The following is a 21,735-nucleotide window of genomic DNA, read 5'->3' on the forward strand; positions in this document are numbered from 1 at the left end:
TGCAATGAATTCAATAGTGGCTTATATTCCTGAGCTATTTCGGCAAGGAAATGCAAACAAATTGGCACTTTTTTTGAAAATAAGAATATAATCTGAAAGTATGCCATGAAGAAGAATCCTGCAATCCGTGCAGCAGAAGGGGAGCTTTATAAAAAAAATGTTCTGTGAAGATTTTGTTTTGTGTGTTTCCTTCATTTCGTGGGCGTTCTCAGCTGGGAACAATAACACTTAAACAGTTTACAATCAAGTTGTTTCAAGCAATGCAATAACTCAATGACACAACTCTTACCAGTCTGCAAAGTGGGAATGCTGGCTCATGTGGTCTGAAGTATATTTCAGTGGGCTAGCAACCCGTTTCCAAATGACTCTCTGCTCATGCAAGGAGGCTAAACAGCAGCTCTGGGGGAGGACGCCCAGGCAAGGTAGTTACAGTAAGAAAATGTCAAATCCGTGGTCGGTATTAGAGTTCGCAGAGCGCCTCGCGCAGCCAATCAGTCGGCTGGAGTCAGCTCAGCCTCTGCCGGAGTTGTTTTGAGCCTGAGCTCAGTGTGACACTGTGCGTAAAATCTACCTGTCAGACGCAGCAGCGGTGCCATGGCAGACAGCGCTCAGCGAGTTAAATCCATTCTCGCACACGCGGAATAACTTCCTTTTAATCGGATGGCATATGTTGCGCTGCGATGGCAGTATCCCAAAACTGATGATGTGAAGTAGAAAGGTGGGTCCGTCCGTCTCGACTCAGTTGCGCCGAGGAACGATGCTGAGCAAAGCTGCGGGAGGATTTTCCACGACAGGTAAGATGATTTTCGGAGATGTTTAGCTACTAGAATCCAAATGATGTTCTTCGCCTCTTATTCCAGGGTATATATATGAGATCTTGCCTTAATACAAACGGGCAAAACAGTGACGAAACATGAAGATGCCCCTCATGATCAGCTATATGAAATTTGTAAATCAAGTACTTCAAATTGTATGATAACAAATAAAAAGGTGTGATGTCATCAAAACAAAACATTTGTGATGTTGTGTGTGAGAGAGATAGAGGGACATATACGAATAAACTGGAAAAAAAGAGAAGGCAGAGAGAATATAGCTCATCATTAATGATTGTGGAGTCCAAGCACACACTCACGTGTGCTAAGTGCACATCTTCATGGTGAGAGATGAATTATTTGTGGCTGTGGGATGTGGTTTTTGTTGTCTAATGTAGTGTGTAATGGAATCCCCTGTTATCTGGAGAGTGGCTCAGCCTCAGAAACATGTGAGAATGGAGACCGAGTCTTTGGTGTGTGGGCTCAGATTCAGCCATTGGTCTGCACATTATTCACGCTTCACGCTGCACAGCTCGGAAACCTCAGAGTGCATGAGCTTTTGTTCTCTAGGGGGTCACAGAGGCCAGAGGTCTGCTGCAAGTCTTCTCTGTGGGCCAGGAAGTAATTGTCGAGTAATATATGCAAACAAATGCAATACTCATAATAATAATACACACCGGCAGCTTTGTGAGAGTTCCTGTGTTATAGTTTTTGTTTAGACTCCATCAGAGGCATTGATATAAGTCTTGAGGCTAATGTTGCACTGGATGGCATTTCATTTGTGGGTGTTCGTGTTATTTGGCCAAGCCCAGGTTGTTTGTGTTGACGTCTGTGCAACTCAATAGCTTCCCAAACCTCATAAATCAATCCCTCTTTTTTTCTCTCTAATTTGTGAAAAGCCTCTCTGTTTTCTTGTGGATTTCCACCCTGTGGCTCATTTGTCACCACTGCACTTTCAACAAAAAGATTATGAAATGGCTTTCTATAACACCAAAATATGATGCAGTCGCCTCTGTGGCTTTTATCATATTTCATCATAACGCATATATAAGATGAAAGATTACTTTGATGGATGACGTCTTTGTTGGCCTAAAGGATCTGACCGTTGGTGCTGTGTATTTGCTAACTCAAATCTGGACATGCTTACGTAGATCCCACAGCCTCTCATTGGCTGACGTGTTGCCTTAGTGACGGCCTCTCCTGGCAGTGTGTTGTTGTTGTCTTTTACATAAACACTAATTTTTTTACTGATCTTTCACTAATTTAAACACATTCAGGAGGACTCAGAGAGGCCGGTTCAGACAGTCAAAGTAATTAGTACGCAATGCAAAGTACAGCCCGCCACACTTTGCCTGCTTTGTATATAGGCGGCCGTGACATGTGGAAGATATTTTTTTTCCCCAAATGTTTGTATCCGAGGGTGTGAGATACAATAGTTGAACATACAGCAGATGGTGATTTTATGGCCCAGACTGGTGAGAGCTTGTGAGAGGAATGCTGATTCCAAAGCAAGATGAAATCTTTCCTGCACTGAATTTCTAAATTATTACATTACTAAAAACCTGATGTCGGGTCTGACTGTGTGTGCCATGGTTTAATTGAACTGTTGGTCATTTATTGCTTTTTATGAATCCTATTTAATTGTAATTGTTTAATTCTTATTTCTCTAGCTACCAGACTGGCGAATCTTTTTTGGACTTCATCCTCTGATCCACTAGACGTTTGAACCGGCCATCATGGAGAGCCTCAGTGAGCTCCAGAATCCCCTGCTAGACAAAACCAACCAACAAGTGGTGCACAACGAATACCAGGCTTACCAGTGTGACTACCCGAGCCAGCCTTACCAGGACAACCTCATTGGCTACTACTACACTGGGACTAATGGCGAGCATAAGACTCAACAGTTCCTGGATGCCAAATCCCTGCATCTGGCAGTGGAGGCCTTCTACAGGCCCAACTTTATCCTGTACAAAGACGACGTGAGCCTCCACAGCAAGGACTCGAAGAGCGAGAGCTTTGAGACCACGTTCACAGAGAGTAAGGACACGGTGTTGGATGGAGTTTCCACAGAAAACCCTCTGGACAGCATACAAGGAGAGAAAGATGCGAAGATCCAGACTGTGTCGTACGAAGTGGAGGACGAGCAGGGTCCTGAGTATGAGGTCAGAGGGCACACAAAAGAATACATTTTCTGCATATGTGCCAGTGTGCAGTGCTTTAGTGGTATTTTATTTGGGGTAGGTGCCTCATATACCGTGTCTCTACAAGCCATATATATATTTCAATTGTAGCCTGATACATGATTATACAAGTTTGTCACCCCTGCTACAAGCAATATGGGAATAATTACTGTAACTACACCGCTTAAAGAGCAAATTAATGGAAGTAAGAGCCATTTGGCCGTGTTTTGAGATTGAAATTAAAGGCGTTAACACACACACTCATAGTGTAACAGACAGGGCCATCTTTCAGCAGAAAGTGAGCCATGGTGTGGATAGTGATGCTTATTATTTCATTTACCATTCTAATAGACTGCCAGTGTGATTCATGCTCATTTCTCTTCTCTAAATTGTCAATTTGCTGGAGTCTTTCAAATCTAGTGGAGGGTAATTGTACACTTTTTTTTTATAATTACATTCTAAAAAAATGACTCATCTTAGTTTATCTTTCCAGGCTATTGCTCTTTTAGGACTTCACTCTCCAAAGAAACGCATGACAGCAAAAGAGCAAAGACTTTTCAGAAGTGGTAAAAATCTAATTTCATCCAGGGACACTTGTGAAGTACCCAGGGCTCTGAGCTGGCAGAGGAAGAAGTATAGCACCCTAACTGGGCTGATGATCGAGCCAGCTCTTTTCACTCGGAGGCCTGGCAGATAGATAGAGACACAGCAGCGACTGCCATTAACGCCATAAGTAATGTTGTGCTGTGAGGGTATTAAGCGAGACTCCGCTGATGCTTGGCCGTTGGAGCAGGTGAGCCGGGAGCTAAAGTTATTCCATGTCAATTTAAAAGAGCAAATGAATCTGATGAACAGTGCTCGGATGAAAGTTGGGCTTCCAGCTGGAATATGAGACTTTTTGCTCAGCACCTGCGTTTCTTCACTTTCCCTTCCTGTGTGTGTGTGTGCTCGGATGCGTGTGAATCATGAAAACACACACAAACAGTGCCAGATGTGTGTTGATGCATAGAAGTCCAATCAAACATTCAGAGGACTTTCACAGCTATGGAGACTAAAAATAACAAATGCCAAAACTCCAGAATATAGTCCATAGCAGTTACTACAAAAAACTACAGCGAGTTTTTGTCAGCAGATGTTTGACACCTGTGTGACAGAGAAAATATAAAATGCAGGTAATAAAGCAACAAGAGCGTGTTGGTGATGCCGCTGTGGGTCTGTGGAGACGAATGTCCGCTCCAGACTCTAACGAGGCCTCGGAGAGCGCAGTGACAGGGTTGTTAAAGGCACTGTGCCTCTGCGGAGCCCCATCAGTTCTACTGGCATCAGACCAGACTGGGAGTGTGTCCCCAGCCGGCCAGACTCGGTGTCAGACAGGCTGTCAGTAGGACTGAATGCACCAGTCACTCAGAACTGTTATCAGGTCTTGCTATAAAGATAACAAGGGAGATTACTGCTGTTTGTGTACCGGTTTATTCATGTGATGTCAGATTATGTTATGACCAGCTGCTGTTTTGATGAATCACACCCGGCTGTCCAGGTGGACAGTGTTCATAAAGCAGATAGCAGGGATCTACGTAATCTACTCCTGGCAAAGGTAGCTAAAACTGTTTGGATAGTATAGCACTGCTATCCTCCACTTCCCTCTAGCGTCTAAGGTTTCTACACCTGAAAATAGCACAAATAATTACATTAGATTCTACGGTTTGGCACAGGTAGATCAGATTAGAAGCTAAGAAAGAAAATTGTGCACAACATGCTTAAAAACTTAGTCGTCAGCGCTCAAGTACGGCTCCTTTCTTCTCTGCCCGCCAACCTGACAGTTCTTTAATTACCTCTAAAATTGCTGGTTCAGGTCCTGCCTTACATATTGATTTTCATTTTGTGCCTTCCTTTTCCTCGGTTTGATTGATCCCTGCAGGCTGCAAGACAAACAAATAAAACCCGCTCCTTATGGGGGCTATTTATTTAGACTAACAACCACTACGTCTCCGGGACAGCCCGAGAAGAGTATGGCAACGTACTCTTAAAGGTCACCCATGCAGTCGTACTGCCGTCCTCGCTGCAGACGCAATGTGCCAATGTAGTCCGAGTGGGTTTCAAATCTATCATCCGATGACCCACTCAGCCCTTGTGGCCCTGAGTATGGGGACACAGTATTGAGAACCTGTTGGACACTTGCTGCCTTATAAGACGCCGGTGTATTGAGGAGAGATGGCGGAGGTCTCTCACGCCGTAGAAACAATTTAGCACACAAATGACACGGCCTTCTTGCTGTTTCCCCTGTTTCCCCTGTCACCTCGCGATGATGGAACAATCCGTTAATCCCGTGTTATCTGTCAAACCGCTCATGGGTGTTGACAGAGGCACCAAATCCTTTCTGGCTGACTGAGCACATCATGTCCTGGGTGGTGGTGGAACAAGGGCAGATACATTGGCCTGGGGGGGGCGCGAGTTGTCAACCTACACCACTTTTAACATGTTCAAAGTACACCTGACTATCAGCACATGTCACCCTTACCCCAGAACTGTTTAGGTGTCAGTATCAAGATCCCTGCACTCACCTTTTGTCTCATTTTGTCAATGTGTTGATTGTCTCACGAATTGTGCCAAGCAGTACAAGCAGTCATGTAAAAAAAGTGCATCATCTTCTCCTTTTCTGACATTCAATTATTCTTCATCAACCCGCTGTCTTCCAGAGTGACAGCTCCAGTGACAGTGAGAGCGAGGACAACTTCTTCGTGCTGCCCCCTCGGGACTACCTGGGCCTAGCCATCTTCTCCATGCTCTGCTGCTTCTGGCCCTTGGGCATCGTTGCCTTTTACTACTCTCACAAGGTAAAGGCCCAGAGACCTTAAGCCCGTCATTAAATCTGATTACACTGCATGCTATTTAAGGTCAGCAAGCACAAGCACTCAGACAAGTGCTATACCGCAGCCCATTCTCCTGCCTGTGACCCTGCTTGCCGTTGTTTGAGATGATTGACTACGTAAATTCAGCAAGTTCGAACCACTCGTCAGTCCTCTGTGCTCACTTTAGGAAACCATTAACATTGAAAGTTTTGGTCCGCGGTATGTATGTGTGAGCAGTGCACTTTTATTACATCCTTTTAAAGGGTTGCATCCATAGCTGAGACCCGAGTCTACCGTCAGTATATTTCTGGTCCGAAAAGATAAGTCTCACATCCTGCAACCTCAAGCAAAGCACAGCACATCTTAATGGTTTTACCACATCTTCCAGAATAATTGCAGAGGAAATTATACCTGACAGAAGAATAAATAAAAGGCCAGGCTCGTTTTTTTGATAGGAAACCAAAACACCCAAATAACACATTTGTCACTGTCAGATGGATACAGTATGGAATTACCTAATTGCCATGGTAACTAATGGCTCCCAAAGAGCATTTCTTGTTTTCTCTCTTTTGACTGTGGCTGAACGCCTACTGATACACTCGGTGATGATGAGTAAGCTCATTTCACTCTCTGCTTTGTTTTGTCAGACAGGCAAGGCCATCTCTAAGGGAGACTTCTCCGGAGCAGGAATGAGCTCCAGAAGAGCCCTCTTCCTGGCAGCTCTTTCCATCACCATTGGAACAGGGATGTATGTGGGGGTGGTTGTGGCCCTCATAGCCTACCTGTCCAAGCCCGGACACGTATAGCACTGGGACCGGCTTGTTTGGGGAGGGGGGGTGAGATAGAGAGAAAGAGGAATCCAGATGGGAGGCAGGGAAAAGACGAGGTGGGATACCTCTCCTGAAGGCGCGTGTCTGTTCTGCTGCCTGGCTGTCTGCGGAAGAAAAAGAGGCTCTACGAAGAGAAAAGACTAAATCAGAAAGACAGAGAAAAGAAGAAACCAAGACGTGTGGATGGAGTACTTGGACTGCATATTGATCCGACTGAATCTTTGTTTCTGGTAAACAACACTCCCACCGAGGTATTCCACCAGCTCAAGCTGAGAAGGATGACTACTCTTCCACGAAGACTGTGCTGTACTAATATGTTAAAACATAGCAGTAACTACCTACCTTTTACCGCATTAGTCGTTTACAGCCGTTTTATTTTACCTTCATAGTAGCTGTATTCTCTGCCAATACTACTGCAGATTGTATATTGTCCACTTCTTAAATTCATTTCTTGGAAAAACATTCAGTCTGTGGGCTTTTGTGATAGTTTATTCAAGGAATATACCGAAAATTGTTCCCGTCGGTAAACAGAGAGAAGTGGACCCTGAATACGAAGAGGAAAAAAGTGTACACAAAGTTGCTGAGCAGTGGACAAGGGCGTTATCTGTGTTTATTGTGTACTGTAAATTAGGTCAATAAATACATTTGGCATGAATAATGAAACATCATCTGCCATGTCGCTCATCTCTTATTCATTGTTTCTTTGACACCACAACCAGGGGTGCTTCTACTTTAGGGGATACTTCTGCAGTTGCCAGGGGCTATGTGGAAAGCTCCACTTATCAACAGAAAAGCAGAATCCATGACCAAAAGGCAGCTGTAACACACTGACACCAGGTGTTGCCGAGTGTTTAAAACCAAACAACTTGATTGCATGAAACAATACTGCAGCAGCATCCACTTTTACATAGTTAATGGTGTTAGATAACATCCAGTTTACAATCCATACAGTAAGTTTGGAACATGATGGCTTGGGTCGCTGAAGGGGCTTAACTTAAGCTGTTGCATCAGAAAACAAAAGGTTGGGAACCAATGAACATGGATTGTGTGGTTCGAGAAGCCTGTCAGAGCGTATTGTCCACCACAGAGCATTGTATTGACACTTTCCTATTGCTGGCACAAGCCTCTGCTGTAACTGCCATGGCTCTTCACCGCCTTTGGCATCACTCACTGTCTAGCCTTGAGGTGACTTTATCTGCCAGAGTGCTTGTGAGTGTCAGCAACAATGCCTGCTCTCTAAAGTCAGGATGTCAAAGCAAAATGAGAGCAGCACTTTATTCCCCTCCAGGACTTGGAACGACCATCATGCACGTCCCGTCCTCTCTTGCCCCACATGCCATCCCATCACAACACGGGCCTCCAGAGCCATTGTGTCCTAAACAGCTCAACGCCCTTCAGGTTCAACTTGCAGACAGCACTGGCCACATACTGAGCTCAAGAAGCAGAGGAGAAAGTATTAAATATATAGCCCATCATTCACTCTACCAGAATAAATGGAGCAGATGGCAAAGGTAAGCAAGTTTTACAGGAAAGCTTGCACAGCATGACCTCTCATATATTTGTCTGCCTCCTCGTTTTTTTGCAGCTTCTCTTCAAGCGAGTCTGTAATGCATGAAATGTGGCTCGATGGGATAGACGGGGGTGAAAGTGACGCTCTCATCAATGGCAGCTGTACGGGGTGCTGAAGTGGGCTCACTCTGTGAGCGAGTGTGCATGTGTTTTCTCTCCCACAATAGATAGGGAGTTTCGCCCACGCCTGTTCGCCCACACACACACACACACACACACACACACACACAGAGAGAGAGCATCCATAGCTAGCTCAGACCACCAGAAGCAAACTGATTTTATTAGTCATCCGCCCCCACGTGAATACAAAGTTTCCAAGAGTCATGCAGCAGCAGGTTGAATCTGAACTTCTGCAAATATTACATTAGGTATGTTAGTACACTTTTAATGTGGGCAACGCAGGTCTTTGTTTGAAAGGAATTATACGCCCGTACTGTGTTTCTAAATATAATCCTTGTATCTAAAATTAACCAACAGTCGTTTTTTTGTCGAGTCATACTACCCAGACTTGTCACGTCCAGCAGATGTCAAAAAGAACAAGAGAAAATGAATTGGTCTCGCACAGAGACCTAAGGTGAGAAACATGATGAATGGGCTGAAACAAAATGGAAAGAATCGGAAAGGCAGTGAAAAGACAAAAAGACATTAGAGCTGAGTGCCACATTAATAAGGAGCATGATGCTCTTGAGTGTCCATGCGACTGAAAGCCATTTTCAGATTCTTATCGTTGCTGTGATGAAATACCTGTCACCACTCTCTAATCCGAGACAACAGACACGCAAACAATATCTTCAGTCTGTGCAATGCCTCAGCAAAAGAGGATGTATTTGAAGTGGTTGCCACAATTACTGAGAATGTGGATATTGTATCCTTTCGTTTTACTAACATTTAGTCGAAAGAAAATCCTGGAAAACTATGAAAACAATCAAAGACTCCCCCTGTGAAAAGGATAGAAAAATCAAGTGTAATACTCGAAAATATGACTCAGCGAATATATTTTTAACTCACCACTCAAAACCACAGTGGGAGGATGTGATTGAGGGAGCTGGAAACTGTGTCCTGAAGTTTTAATCTTTTGGGGAAATAGTTGTCGTCTTGCAAAAGTGGAAAAGCTCTTGGCTCTGTATTGTGTGACAGATCCTAAATCAGAAACACACAGTCCATTTGGTGGATTACAGACACTTGCATGCTGTTTGAAGTTCATCCAGAGATCAATTCCCAAGCAGGCAGATACATTTAATGTATATTTGATGATGTAGGGACACTTTCTAGGTCAACAGCAGCACCAATGACGTCTCTGGCAACGGATGGAACAAAACTCGTGTCTGTCGCCCTCTGAGATTTCAACACTTTACATGGAGCGAGAAATTAGCAAATAGTACTAACTCAGCATTTCAGCACACCAGGAGTTTCAGACACTGGTATTCTAACTTATCCAGAGCCAAATCCAGATGCTAAGCAATGTATTTTACTCTTTTTACTAACACTGAAGGAAAATATGCCTTATGGTGGAATCTAAAACCTCCGACAATATTTAGCTCTGCGTCTCAATAACCTGTGTCTACTTGCCTTTTGTAAAAAGGAAAAATACTTGCATAAAGCACGTATGTATACTGTAAATGAGTCATTCTTTATAAGAAGAGCAGCATAAAAGACTTTTGAGTTTTCCTGTTAGGTCCCCACTTTGGTAACTTAGTCTAAATGTCGTTGTTAAATAGGTGAAAAAAGAAATGGATTGTGCCCCACTGTAGATCTAATACAAAGAAACATTCATATTCATTGGACACCCCCAAGGGTCCCAACCACTGGACTAAACTAAAGCAGTTCAAACGAGCTCTCTAGCTCTGCCTCGACCAGCGAAAACAGTAAAACGCTACTCACGTGTTGATGCATTTACATTAAAATCTTTTTACATTAAAAGTAAAAAGTAAAGGATCTGAGTTTGTCTACTACCACCGCTTAGCTTCAGCAGGTCAAATCTGTTTTCCATAGCACTTTTCAGTGTGCATGTGGAATTGAAGACATCCCATGCAGCAACTGTAATGTCAGCATCTATTTCTGAAACTCTCTCTCTCCTCTCTCCTCTCTTCTCTCTCTCTCTCTCTCTCTCTCTCCTCTCTTCTCTCTCTCTCTCTCTCTCTCCTCTCTCCTCTCTCTCTCTCTCTCCTCTCTCCTCTCTCCTCTCTCTCTCCTCTCTCTCCTTTAATATCAGAGCTAAGCTCATCTTTGAAGCATTTCACAAACATGCTTATCTGTCCTCACACCTTTTTGTCGCACAGCAACATGCCTCCCTCTGTGGCGCCGGCATTTGCCAGGACTCTGGACTGATAAGGACCTCACAGCCTCCTATTCTGGCTGTGCTTATCACTCTTGAGCAACAAGGGAGCACTGTCTAGCAGTTCATGTTTCTCTTCTCTTGATAAGTAAAGACTGGACTTCATTTTGTTCGCTCCGAGCGTTCCTCAAACCTGACGTCTTGTGCCAGCAGAAGCATCCTTGGCGCCCTCAGATAAGGAAGATGAGTTGGTTTTAATTGCAACCAGAGTACCCGACACTTCACGGGGAGGGGTGATGTCAGTTTCTGAGACATGAGGTACAAAACAGGAGGAGACAAAAGGTTAGGTATGAAAATATTTAAGCAAATGGAGACTAACACGGTTTACCTCCGCTTGGATGACTGGAGTTGGTGTCTGAAACAGCCCACAGATGGCCTGCTGAAACTACCGAGCAGTGAAGGCTGGAGGGCAGCTGATGTCGTGCCACACATCATAAATCTTTCTGGGACAAGCAGTCAAGTCCAACTTCAGGAGATAACTGATATCCATTACTGGAGTAGGAGGCTAGCGACACAGAGGAGTCAGGTCTATAAAGCTGATCTGAGACAGTGAAGGTCATCCAGGGACACAGAACTCCCACCATGCACTGCAATCACTCTAACCCTATAATCCCGATGCATAAGGAGCTTTCAGATTCTTTCATTTTTGGGGGAAAAATAAAATAAAATGCATATGTTTATTAAAGGATTGTAATTTCACTAATGGCAGATGATTTTACAGCTGAAGTGATAAAAGGAAATGCCAACTGGTCAGCAGGTGGAATAAACATGCTGTTGACTTTCCATTATGTAATTCCCTTGTTTCTTCTCCTGCTGTATTCAGACTTTAATAGCTCATAATGAAAGCACAGAGTAGTACTCGATACACCACAGACATCTACACCAGACTTCAATCAGCTGCTTAATCGAAAGGCTTGTGAGGCGATATTAGCACCATCACAAATAAAACACCCGCAAATATACTGCACAACCTCGGAATACTGATTCCAGCCAGTTTGCAGCACTGAGGTGATGGTTTTTACCCAGTGAAGCGTAAAAGAGAGCTGGTTGGCTCTGTGTGATCAAACCCTTTGGATGGCTTTGGAGAAAAAACAGAAGAACCTTGGAGATGAAATCAGCCCCCAGCCAAGGCGGATCATTTAGCCGCAGTATCAATCCCGTCTCCATTAACCCACAGCTGACAGCCTCATCACAGAGAGCACCAGAGGAGTGACGAGAAATGAGAATATTGATCAAGATATCAGGATCATGTCTGCTGTAAAAATTGTAATATAACCCTTTTTCCCCCAGCCGGACAGATATGAATCGATGTCAAGATGTGCGCAGTGTTGTAGCAGCAGGATTTTCATATATTGACTGTATTATAGAAAAGATGTAACTGTGAACTTGTAATGTAATTCACCTGACCACAAATTCATAAAGGGGTTCTGATTTGGAAAGAAGCTCAAGACTGACCCCCTGTGGATGAAATGCGGCACTACACGCAGGCAGTAAGACGAAGCGCTCAAGGCCCGTTTTCAATGAAACATTAACATTAAAAGACTCAAAGACAAATGCGAATATGTATGAATGTGAATATACATGTACTGCTGGTATGTCTGTGTATAAACATGTAGACACACATTGTCTCTCACACACACACACACACACACACACACACACACACACACACACAGCATAGTCTACATAGTGTAACTTCTCATACATATGCTATTAAGCACATGCATCCTGTAAACACATGCATAAACTTTGTGTATGCATGTTTATGTGCATGTATTATACAGAATACAGTATAAATACTGTACACAGTATATTCATGTGTTTATATTGAGGCACATATAGAGAATCTGGCGATACGATATGGATCATGATACAGGGGTTATGGTTCAACATATCACGATACTGTAAGCAAGATAATATGTTGCAATTTTTAAAATCTAATTTTAGGAAAACTGTCATAGTATAAAGATGTGGCTTCATTGCATTCATCATATTACAGGAGCAGTCATTATCCATGGCTGAAGATTACAACAATGCTATGTCACAAAACATAATATTGCGATACTCAAGTGTGGGGACATTTTCTTACAGCCCTAGAGTTCACGCTACTATCTTCAGGTAGACGTTTCAGAGCAGGCAAATGTAAAAATAGCCTCAAGATTTCTTTCCTATATTGCCCAAGCAAAATGTCACCTTGGGAACAGTAAAATGTATTTTATCTCATTTCAGCACAAGGTCTATCTCCTGACTTTCTCCAGAGAATTCAACTTTATCACAAAGAAGACTCAATGTCTTCATCTGTGCTATCCAAGATCAAGAGTTAACTGTAGGGAGAAAAAATAAATACTTGTTTTTGATGATATTTAGCATATTCAGTGCATTTTATTTTTTACCACTACCAGACAGCTTAGTTGTATGAATGAATTTTAAAATCCAGTCGTTGTTACATCTGGTTCATGACAGCTGGATTTGTAACTTTAAAAAAAGAAGTACATAGTAAAGTAGCAACAGAGGTGGAAACAGTACTAGAATATTATACTCAAGTAAAAGTATTGCTACTTTAAAAGACATTTTACTCTTAAAATCAAATACTTGTGTAAAAACGTAAGTAAAAGTAAAAAGGTAAAAAGTGAATCAGTGTACTCTGGGTACACGTAACAGTGTGAGGTGATGATATGATACTTCTGTTAACTTAAAGAACATCTTTAGGTTACAAAAGAGATTACATTAAATATAAACTTATAAACAAGTGGACCAACATCAGCACCAAGAACCCCTCAGTCCAAACCGACAGTCTGCAGTCTGTGCATACAACTGATAATCAATTCAAAATAGACAACAGCCCTCAGTGTAGCCTCACAAGAACCAACCAGAAAAGACACAAAACTCAGACGATGAAACGAAAATAAACAATAAATAAAACGAGATATGGGCACAACGGTGCCTGAAACGTATTTTACAATCAACATTTGAATAAACCATCACCAAAGCAGATAACGTCGATATGTAAACAACATGAACTCCTCATAACTACACCCCATGTGTGATGCTTCATTGTATTATGCTTAAAGTGGCCCCGGCCCGTGAACGCGGCGGCCCGTGAACTCAAACATTTATAACGAATCATTTCCGGAGTGTCACCTCTCTGCACGTGGAGCTTTGCCTTCCTGTGGCCCCTGCAGCTTCTCCACTGCTACAGCTGCTGATTGTCTCCTTTTCTTCTGTTCCATTCTCACACAGTTTATCAGGCTGACTCTACATGTGACTTTTGATTTTACTATGTAGCGTATGCAACTTCAAATGTAGCAATGCAGTGAAAAGTAGGATCATATTTAAGCAAAAGTGACATTAACGATTTAAAAAAGAATACGCAAAAAGTGCAGGTATAAAAAAAACGTCCATGTGTCCACACTGCCTAGGAGTATTTGAAATAAGTTGATTACAAATGAATTCCCATAGACACTTTGGAGCACAAAAGGGATGCATAAATAGCCTTGTTATTGTTCAAAAATGGAAGAAATAATATAAGAAAGGTCGAGCTCCAACAAAAGCCATCTGTGAATAGTTCTGAAATGTGGTTGTACTGATAAGTCTGTGCAGCAGAGGGCAGAACAACACCACATTCAGTTTAACTACATCTTGCGTTTGATCTGAACTCAGCAGCATCTGGAGCCCAGAGTATTCTCAAAATGATCAGCATGCACTTAATCTCACCAATGAAATCATATTCCTCACCACCCCATCAAAAAGAAATTGAATGCTAATGTTGCATTAGTTGAAATCTTTCCATAAACATCCCTCTGATCTCGCTTTGCATGGATTGAAATGATCTTCTGATGGTCTTCAACAAGCAGACTGTCCATCAGGGATACTGTGAATTACTTCCTCATATCCAATGTAAACAGCTTGATCTTCAGCAAATCTGATTTATCATAACCTTCTATTCCACTCTCAGGGGATTAAATAGCTTTGCACTTAGAGGAATAATCCTCACTGTATATGTCTTGGCCTCAATAAATGAATTGGGTTGAGGGCCTGTGGAGGTGAGGGCTCAGTATTGCAAACCACTTCTGTCACTCCAGCTAAAATGGCTATTGAGATGTTTAATGAGAATTCCACCTTAAAAGAGGATGTGCAAAATCATATTTCTTATGACGTTTACTGCTTAAAATGTGAGTTTAATAATCTTGAAAGTTAAGACTAAACAACATGTTCTAATTCCTGTAAGTATTGAACAAATTAAAATGTTGACCTGCTGATGGCACTGTACGAAGAAGTGAAGGGTTCACCAAAGTTTTTATAGTTAATCTTGAGGGAATGTGTGTCATGACAATCCATTCCACCATTGTTAAGACAATTCAGAGTGGGCAAAGCAGTGGACAGACTGACACTACCACCCTTAAATCACTCTTGGTTATATCTAACATTTGGTGACTTAGAAAATGGAAATTACACATGTTGTTAAACTGCAGAATGGTGAAAGAAGCAGGCAATACAATTAGCCTCTAACCAGTGATGTCAGGTTCAAGACTATGTGTGTGAAGGGACACTTCTGCTCAAGATACTGACTCTTTGTCAGCTTGGGGAGGATTTGTCTGAAGTGTATCTGTCTTTCCAGGTTTGAATGTAAAACAAAACTTCTTTAATGTTGTGGCATGAGCTCTCCATCGGAAATCCACCCTTCAAATCTCAAGCATGCCTCTCTATATACGGTCTTTTCAAATGCTACTCCCAGGTTCATTCTTGTGAAGGCTCATGCACACCTTCAATCATAGGAGGAAATGTGTCCATAGGAATGAGAAAGGAGAATCCCTGCTCGCTGTCCTTTTACTTGCAATGAACTTTATTCATTGCAAGTATAGGCCCCAGGTTCATTCTAGCAACATTTCCTGTTACTCTGACACACTCCAGTCCATTTCCTATAGCCATCATTAGTTACGGTGTGTATACTTATCTCTGTCAACAACCTAATTAGCAACCTTTTCCCCATCGGGTGACATTATGGTTCCAATCTGAGGGCCATTCAGTGCTGAGACATGCAGCAGCACACTGATAACAGGCGTCCCTTGCCCTTTGAAATTGCACTCTGTCTAATTGGAGTAGAACTTAATTGTTCAACTCATTAGGAAGCCCCATTAGCTGACTGAGGGTGACGTTTAAAATGTGATATGGATTACAGCTAATGCAGACACATAGGCGTGTTGTAAAGCTGAGATGAAGTGGCGTGATGTATAGCTTTATTTGGAAAATGAAGATCGCCAACAAGTAAAGCTGTTAGACTTTGTGTTTGGATAAGAGGATGAAACAGCTTGCGAGTCGGCTGGTAATAGCATATTAAAGTGATTTGAAATCGGGCTGAGGTCATCCCGTTCGGAGGGGTTTGCTTTCCCTCTCTTTCCCGTCCCAAAAGCACTGGTCCCTCAGTTTAATCTGGAAGTGAAGGCTCTCATCTGCGACGGATTATAGGGGCTAATCCAAGCATGCAGCCGCAGACCGTGTCCTAATGAGCCCAGCCGGCAGAGCATCAAGTGACAACAAGTGGCTTCTCCAACTTTGTGTTTCAGCAGTGCCTTGACAGCTGACCATTTGTTTGAAAGGAAGGCAGAACAAATAGACACCAAAAAGCCACACTTAATAAAAGGCTATTTGTATTTTATGATTTTGTATTTTGAGTTATACATATTTTGAAATGAAAACACAAACAATTTCTTAGGACTACAAGTAAACATTATGTCAAATTGCGCCTCGGTGAGGAGAGATTAATATATCAAGTATATACAGTGTGAAATAGGACAACAATTACTTTCTGTCGGTTTGTATCTGAAATGTCACCATTCAGTATCTGTGCAAGCAACATTAAAATGAATGCCGAGAATGAAATGCACTTGACTGCTCATGGGTCGCAGGTAGTCCTGATTAATATGATATAACTGTTGTACTCGATTTAATTTGACTCATCTGACTCTCTATATAACTGTGGGATCTATATACACCAGTATTAACACTTTACTCCCACTCAGTCAAATCTTCTCTACTACGCATTAAGCAACAACAACTGTGGATTTTGGAAGTAAATCAGAAAAAGTGCATTTTGCATCCTCTGTGTGTGCAGCAGTGGCCGGATGAGTTTTCTTCTTAAAGAAGTCCACACGCAGGCCAGTTATAGAGAAGTCAATGAGGGATGAACACCTGCAGGACAGCGAGTTATGTTGGGGAAGTGCAGCCCACTGCATTCACTCATGACATTATCAGTCCACAGGAACGTGGCAGTCTCTAGGGACTTTTCTCCTCCTCCGCGGGACTCAGGGGATCACCGGCTTTCTCCTCGGCCACCTGTCTCTCCTGTTTGCCCTCCAGCAGTCTGTCTTGAGAAACCGTCCCCAGCACTTTGGCACTGTGCTCCTGTGCCTTGGCCCTGAGTGCAGCAATGCTGTTCTCTCTCAGTTCCTCTTTAGAAATGGTGGACTTGCCCTCTGACCTCTTCTCCTCCGCTTCGGCTTCTTCCGCCCTCTGAGAGCTCGGCTGCTGGGGCGCGTCACACTGTCCTGTTGCCGGTGGGGGGGCTGCTGTCTCCGTGGACTTTTTGTGCATCCCTGCAAAGAGTTGCGGGTATTCAGATTTAGAATAGCGTCTGTTGATTGGTAAGCCATCTTGGACTGAAAAATAGCAAAAATAGTTCCGGTTCAGAATTTAATGTTTAAAATCGATGATGGGCAAGGCGTGACCAGCGTCAAGGATGAAAATGTCTTAAGTATTGCAGAGTCTATACCACGTTCTCTGTATTTTAAAGTTTCGCTGCTTTACAATTAGAGCATCTGCCATAAGTCCCTACACACTGTATCAGCCCATCACTCCACCACGGTTATGACTACGCGTGAATAACAGTCACGTAGAAATGCTGTACTGCTACGATTTAATAATGAGGTACATATACTCTCCACATAGAACAACCATGAACTGTTGACACAGTGAGACAATGATGCTGAATGCATGGGGAAACAGTAGGACAGCAGCCTCACCGAGCAGCCAGGGGGCGCAGGACTCCATGATGCCGTCCTTGGCAGACTTGAGGATGGACTCTGGCAGGGGGATGGAGTGCCTCACCATGGCTCCATACAGCCCGTACTCAGCCATCACAGTGCTGCGGCCCCAGCATTTCTCCCTCTTCCTCCACTTGGCTCTGCGGTTCTGAAACCATACCTGTAACAGGAGGACACAACGACCAGTTATTAGTCACCAGCGCCTTCACCTTCACCTCCATATGAGACAAATAACTCGTGTGTATTGGATTAGTTTTGGTTAGTTTGGCTACAAAACATTTACACTCTTGAAATGAAATGCTGTCTATCATCTATAATGATTAGGCTTACAATTAATAGTTTGGAAATGTCTGATTATTGGTTTCATTTGAGGGTTGCAAAAAAATCCAACTGCAGTGTGCAATTTGAATGTCCTTGTGCAAAATGTGCAAGATGCAACTATGGGTACCGCTTTCTAATGAGGCACCTTAAAGAGGTTTTGGCTTTATCAATAACTAACATATGATTTACTACTCATGTAATGTAGTGTCAGTTATAGGACTATAGATTCTGGGTTATTAGGTTGAGAAAAGTCCAGGTGGCAGCTGTTTATTCTTTCTGTTTGGATTTTGGTCTGTATCCTCTGCCGCCATTTTAGAGCTGCAAACATGAGGACTTATTATAAAGTGTAAACCCATATTAACCTCAGTATCTATTAATGCATTCACACATTTATAACTGCATTATTAGAAAGGATCATCAAATGGGACTTTTCACAACCCAAAAAGCTTCTGACCTGCAAAGCTATAGTAGCCTACATTATTTATTAACCATTACTTAAGCCGTTGTTAACGTTGTACTATTGTTTGTGCATGAAAAGTGTATTTCAAAGACGACCCATTTGGGAATCTCTGTGATTCGTAGTAACTGGAGATAACAAGTGCACCGTTTGGATTGAGTCCATTGATTTCCCATAAGCTGCTGGCTACAGGTGTGAAGGATCTGTGCCTCCTGTCACAGCTGATCTGTAGCTACCTGTGGCCGCGTTATAGATGGTTTGACACACCATGACACTTCACTTGGCCACAGCCAGCAACTGCTTAAGGCTCTGCAGGCTATCTGTCAGCTCAGAGAGAGGCCAAATTGATAGCATAGCACAACACAGGATTGTTAAACACTTAGGCACCTCTGATGGCTCTGTGCAGAGAGGAAGGGGTAGGGGGGGGGTATTAAATGGAAAACGATCAAACCGTTTTCATGCTTTTTTTTTTTTCCTCCTGATAATTCTGATGATAACCCTTATTTCATACAAGGTACTTTTTTTTATATGAGAAATTGCTTCTCTTTCCTCAAAAGAAGCCCGCGCGTGGAAGCTGTGACGAGGAGTGACCCAGGGGCACGCCGAGGCTGATTGAAAAATAAGTTAATTTCAGGCCCAATCGATGGCGGGCAGGCGGGCAAATATCACGGGAAATTAAACTACCGGGACTCGGGGGAGCAGCGCTATTGACCCGTGCTAATAAATTCAATGTAGTTATTTCATTTGAGCTCCCCGCGTACCTCCAGCAGCCAGCCAGCCTCCCGAGCTCGTCTGATTTAACTAATTACACTCAATGAGAAATTGGGTGTTCATGTTATTTAGGATAGGAGCAGGCCTGGGCTTATTTATTTATTTCCTTTTTTATTATTTATTTGCGGCTGTGCTGTTGCAGCCCGTAATGAGAACGAGATTAAAAGGCGCCCCGGCAGATGGATGGTCCAGGTCACACTGCAATCTTCTTCCGCCTTGATAGCTTGATTAGGTCGTTAGCGGCTCCTTCTCCGAGAACAAATTGTTTCACATCCAACTGCGCCCGATGAGAGATCATCTATCCTGGCGAGGAATGCGGGAGGAGAGCGCTCTTTGTTCAGACAGGAGGGGAGCTTCGCTGATCGATTTGCGGGGACTCACTTCGCCCATCTCCCCTTAAACGTTAGAGCAGCCGGCGGCACGTGCTCACATATTACAGGAGGTGAACAATTACAGGTGAACATTCATAAGGCCGACAATAATATTTGCCTTATAGCATTCACACACACCAAATAGAAAAGAATGAGATGTGTTTTAAAAACACTTATTATTATTATTATTATTATTATTATTACAAGAATGGTCTATGATGTGTGATTTTCGATGTGCAGTGTCAGTCTAGAATATAACAATATCCAATCTGTACAATGATTATTGGCTAAGATGCTTTGACTTAATACGTGCCTTTATTTTGCTTTGATTAGCCAAGCATTATATGTTATATATTTAGCAGAGAGCATCTCAAAGGAGATTATAGATAAACGTGTTTTAAAAAAAATATTTGACGGACCTATTTGAGTATTTTGCTTCTAGATTACAGCCAAAAAGAAAGAAAGAAAGAAAGAAAGAAAAAAAAGAATGATTTCAGATTTTGCATTTTTATTGGAATGAAGGTGTCTAAAAGTAGGCTCAGTGCCTTATAACTTCTTGATGTAGGATATATAATTAAAATATTTAAAATAAAGCTTGATTTCTAATAGTTAGTGAACCCTAAAGGGCTGTCTCGATAAAAATGAAAATGGAGTGAAACACAACAACTGTGTATGTTACAAAAGAAATTGATGGTTCCAGGTCTAACATCTACAAGTACAAACTATCGATTGAATGATGCAGAATTATTATTATTATTATTATTATTATTATCAGAGTGCCTGACTAGAGTGGTACCTGTATCCTGTCTTCAGGTAGCTCTGTTTTCATGGCCAACATCTCCCGGGCATAAACATCAGGGTAGTGCGCTTCATTAAAGGCCTTTTCCAGCTCCTCCAACTGATATGAGGTGAATATGGTCCTGTGGAAACGGGTTATTACTATGTGGACATATTGGACATCATATATTGTGTGCTGCAGGAATCAAGCCAGTCTGATTTTAATAAAGACGTAAATAAAAAATTAAAAAAGGTAAAGCAACATTGAACACATTTATATAAATAAGAGTTGATTTCTATAAACGAGGACTTTTATTATCCATGTGCATGGGTGTGAGAAATGTAGCAAACCAAACAGAACATGCATTGGATGTCAGAAAACACAAGCGATCTGCGTTTAATTTATAATAAAATCAGTGATTTGACTAGTTCATTGTCTGTTTTGATAAGCTTAAAAACTAAAAATGAACTTGAGAGAAAGCATTGCACATTGATTTTTGTAGGCTACTCGTTACTTTGAAAATACAGTCGTGAATTTCTAAGAATTGGTCTCATTTCTAAACAAAATAACATTTGCCATAATCACAAATCAGCACTAACCGGTGGCGTCTTTTCTTCCGTTTCTTGCTTTGACTTACTGATGACTTTGAGAGTTTTCTTTCATTTGAAGACAAATCATCTGAGTCTGGATTTGAAACAAGGAACAGAAAAAAGCATTAGATTTAATAACATTTTTTAACCTAAAAAACAAAATGTAATAAATAACAGTTGACACTGAAACAACACTGCTATTTTATTAAGCCATTTCACAACAGTTATTTTATATACTGCCACAAAATGTAATAATAACATTAACAATAACAACAGCAATAATAATAATAATAATACAATGTGAAAAAATGACAATACACGCACAGAAGCAGGTTGGAAATATGAAAATGGCATATCAGTGAGATCAGTATTTAAAATGAATGAATAGACTGAGATCACATCACCTGAGCTGGCAGACTGACTGGTGTCCAGCGGCCCTACGGACCTGCTGTGGGGCTGCAGGTGAACATCATGTGCGTTCGACAGCACAGTCTCCAAAAACGCTGGTTGTCTGTAAAACGACGGAATTCTACCAGGGTCGAATAATCCCATGCCGACACCCACACCCATGCCGACGGGGCCCAACAAAGACCTAGCGGCGATCAGGTGCGCCCCGACCGGCAGCGAGCTCAGCGGGCTCCTCGGGGCCGCGGACGGCTCCTTATTCAGCCCCAGTATCTCCTGGATGCCAAAGCCGGTGCACCTGGGCGGCGGATGGGTCGCGCTGCTCTTCGGCTGGTGGCTGATACTCCCTCCATTCGCGCCCAGAGAGGTTTTCTCCGATAAATGTAAACTTTCCGAAAGCACGGCGCCTTGTTTCCCCGTCATGATG

General features: G+C 42.5%; 2 protein-coding genes across 4 annotated transcripts; one reads left to right on the forward strand and one right to left on the reverse strand.

The window, feature by feature from the left end:
* The first annotated feature begins 348 nt into the window (after positions 1-348).
* LOC116383266 (synapse differentiation-inducing gene protein 1-like) lies at positions 349-7,339 on the forward strand. 2 transcript variants are annotated; one of them, XM_031846966.1, is made up of 4 exons: positions 349-794; positions 2,483-2,974; positions 5,689-5,826; positions 6,493-6,623. In XM_031846966.1, the coding sequence occupies exons 2-4, from the start codon at positions 2,549-2,551 to the stop codon at positions 6,532-6,534; spliced, it is 606 nt and encodes a 201-aa protein (XP_031702826.1). In that variant the 5' UTR covers positions 349-794; positions 2,483-2,548; the 3' UTR covers positions 6,535-6,623. The 2 variants fall into 2 exon arrangements, with proteins under 2 accessions (XP_031702826.1, XP_031702825.1); XM_031846965.1 differs by having other exon boundaries at positions 354-794; positions 6,489-7,339.
* Positions 7,340-16,389: 9,050 nt separating this feature from the next.
* Positions 16,390-21,735, reverse strand: vsx2 (visual system homeobox 2). Of its 2 annotated transcripts, none has more exons than XM_031847968.1 (5): positions 21,308-21,735; positions 20,913-20,997; positions 20,332-20,455; positions 17,595-17,775; positions 16,390-17,168 (listed from the first exon to the last, which is right to left on the reverse strand). In XM_031847968.1, exons 1-5 carry the CDS (start codon positions 21,729-21,731, stop codon positions 16,849-16,851), a joined length of 1,134 nt encoding a protein of 377 aa, XP_031703828.1. In that variant the 5' UTR covers positions 21,732-21,735; the 3' UTR covers positions 16,390-16,848. The 2 variants fall into 2 exon arrangements, with proteins under 2 accessions (XP_031703828.1, XP_031703827.1); XM_031847967.1 differs by having other exon boundaries at positions 16,390-17,231.

This window comes from Anarrhichthys ocellatus, unplaced genomic scaffold (genome assembly GCF_004355925.1).
Source record: "Anarrhichthys ocellatus isolate YVR2014 unplaced genomic scaffold, GSC_Weel_1.0 scaffold7, whole genome shotgun sequence".
NCBI classification, from domain to species: domain Eukaryota; kingdom Metazoa; phylum Chordata; class Actinopteri; order Perciformes; family Anarhichadidae; genus Anarrhichthys; species Anarrhichthys ocellatus.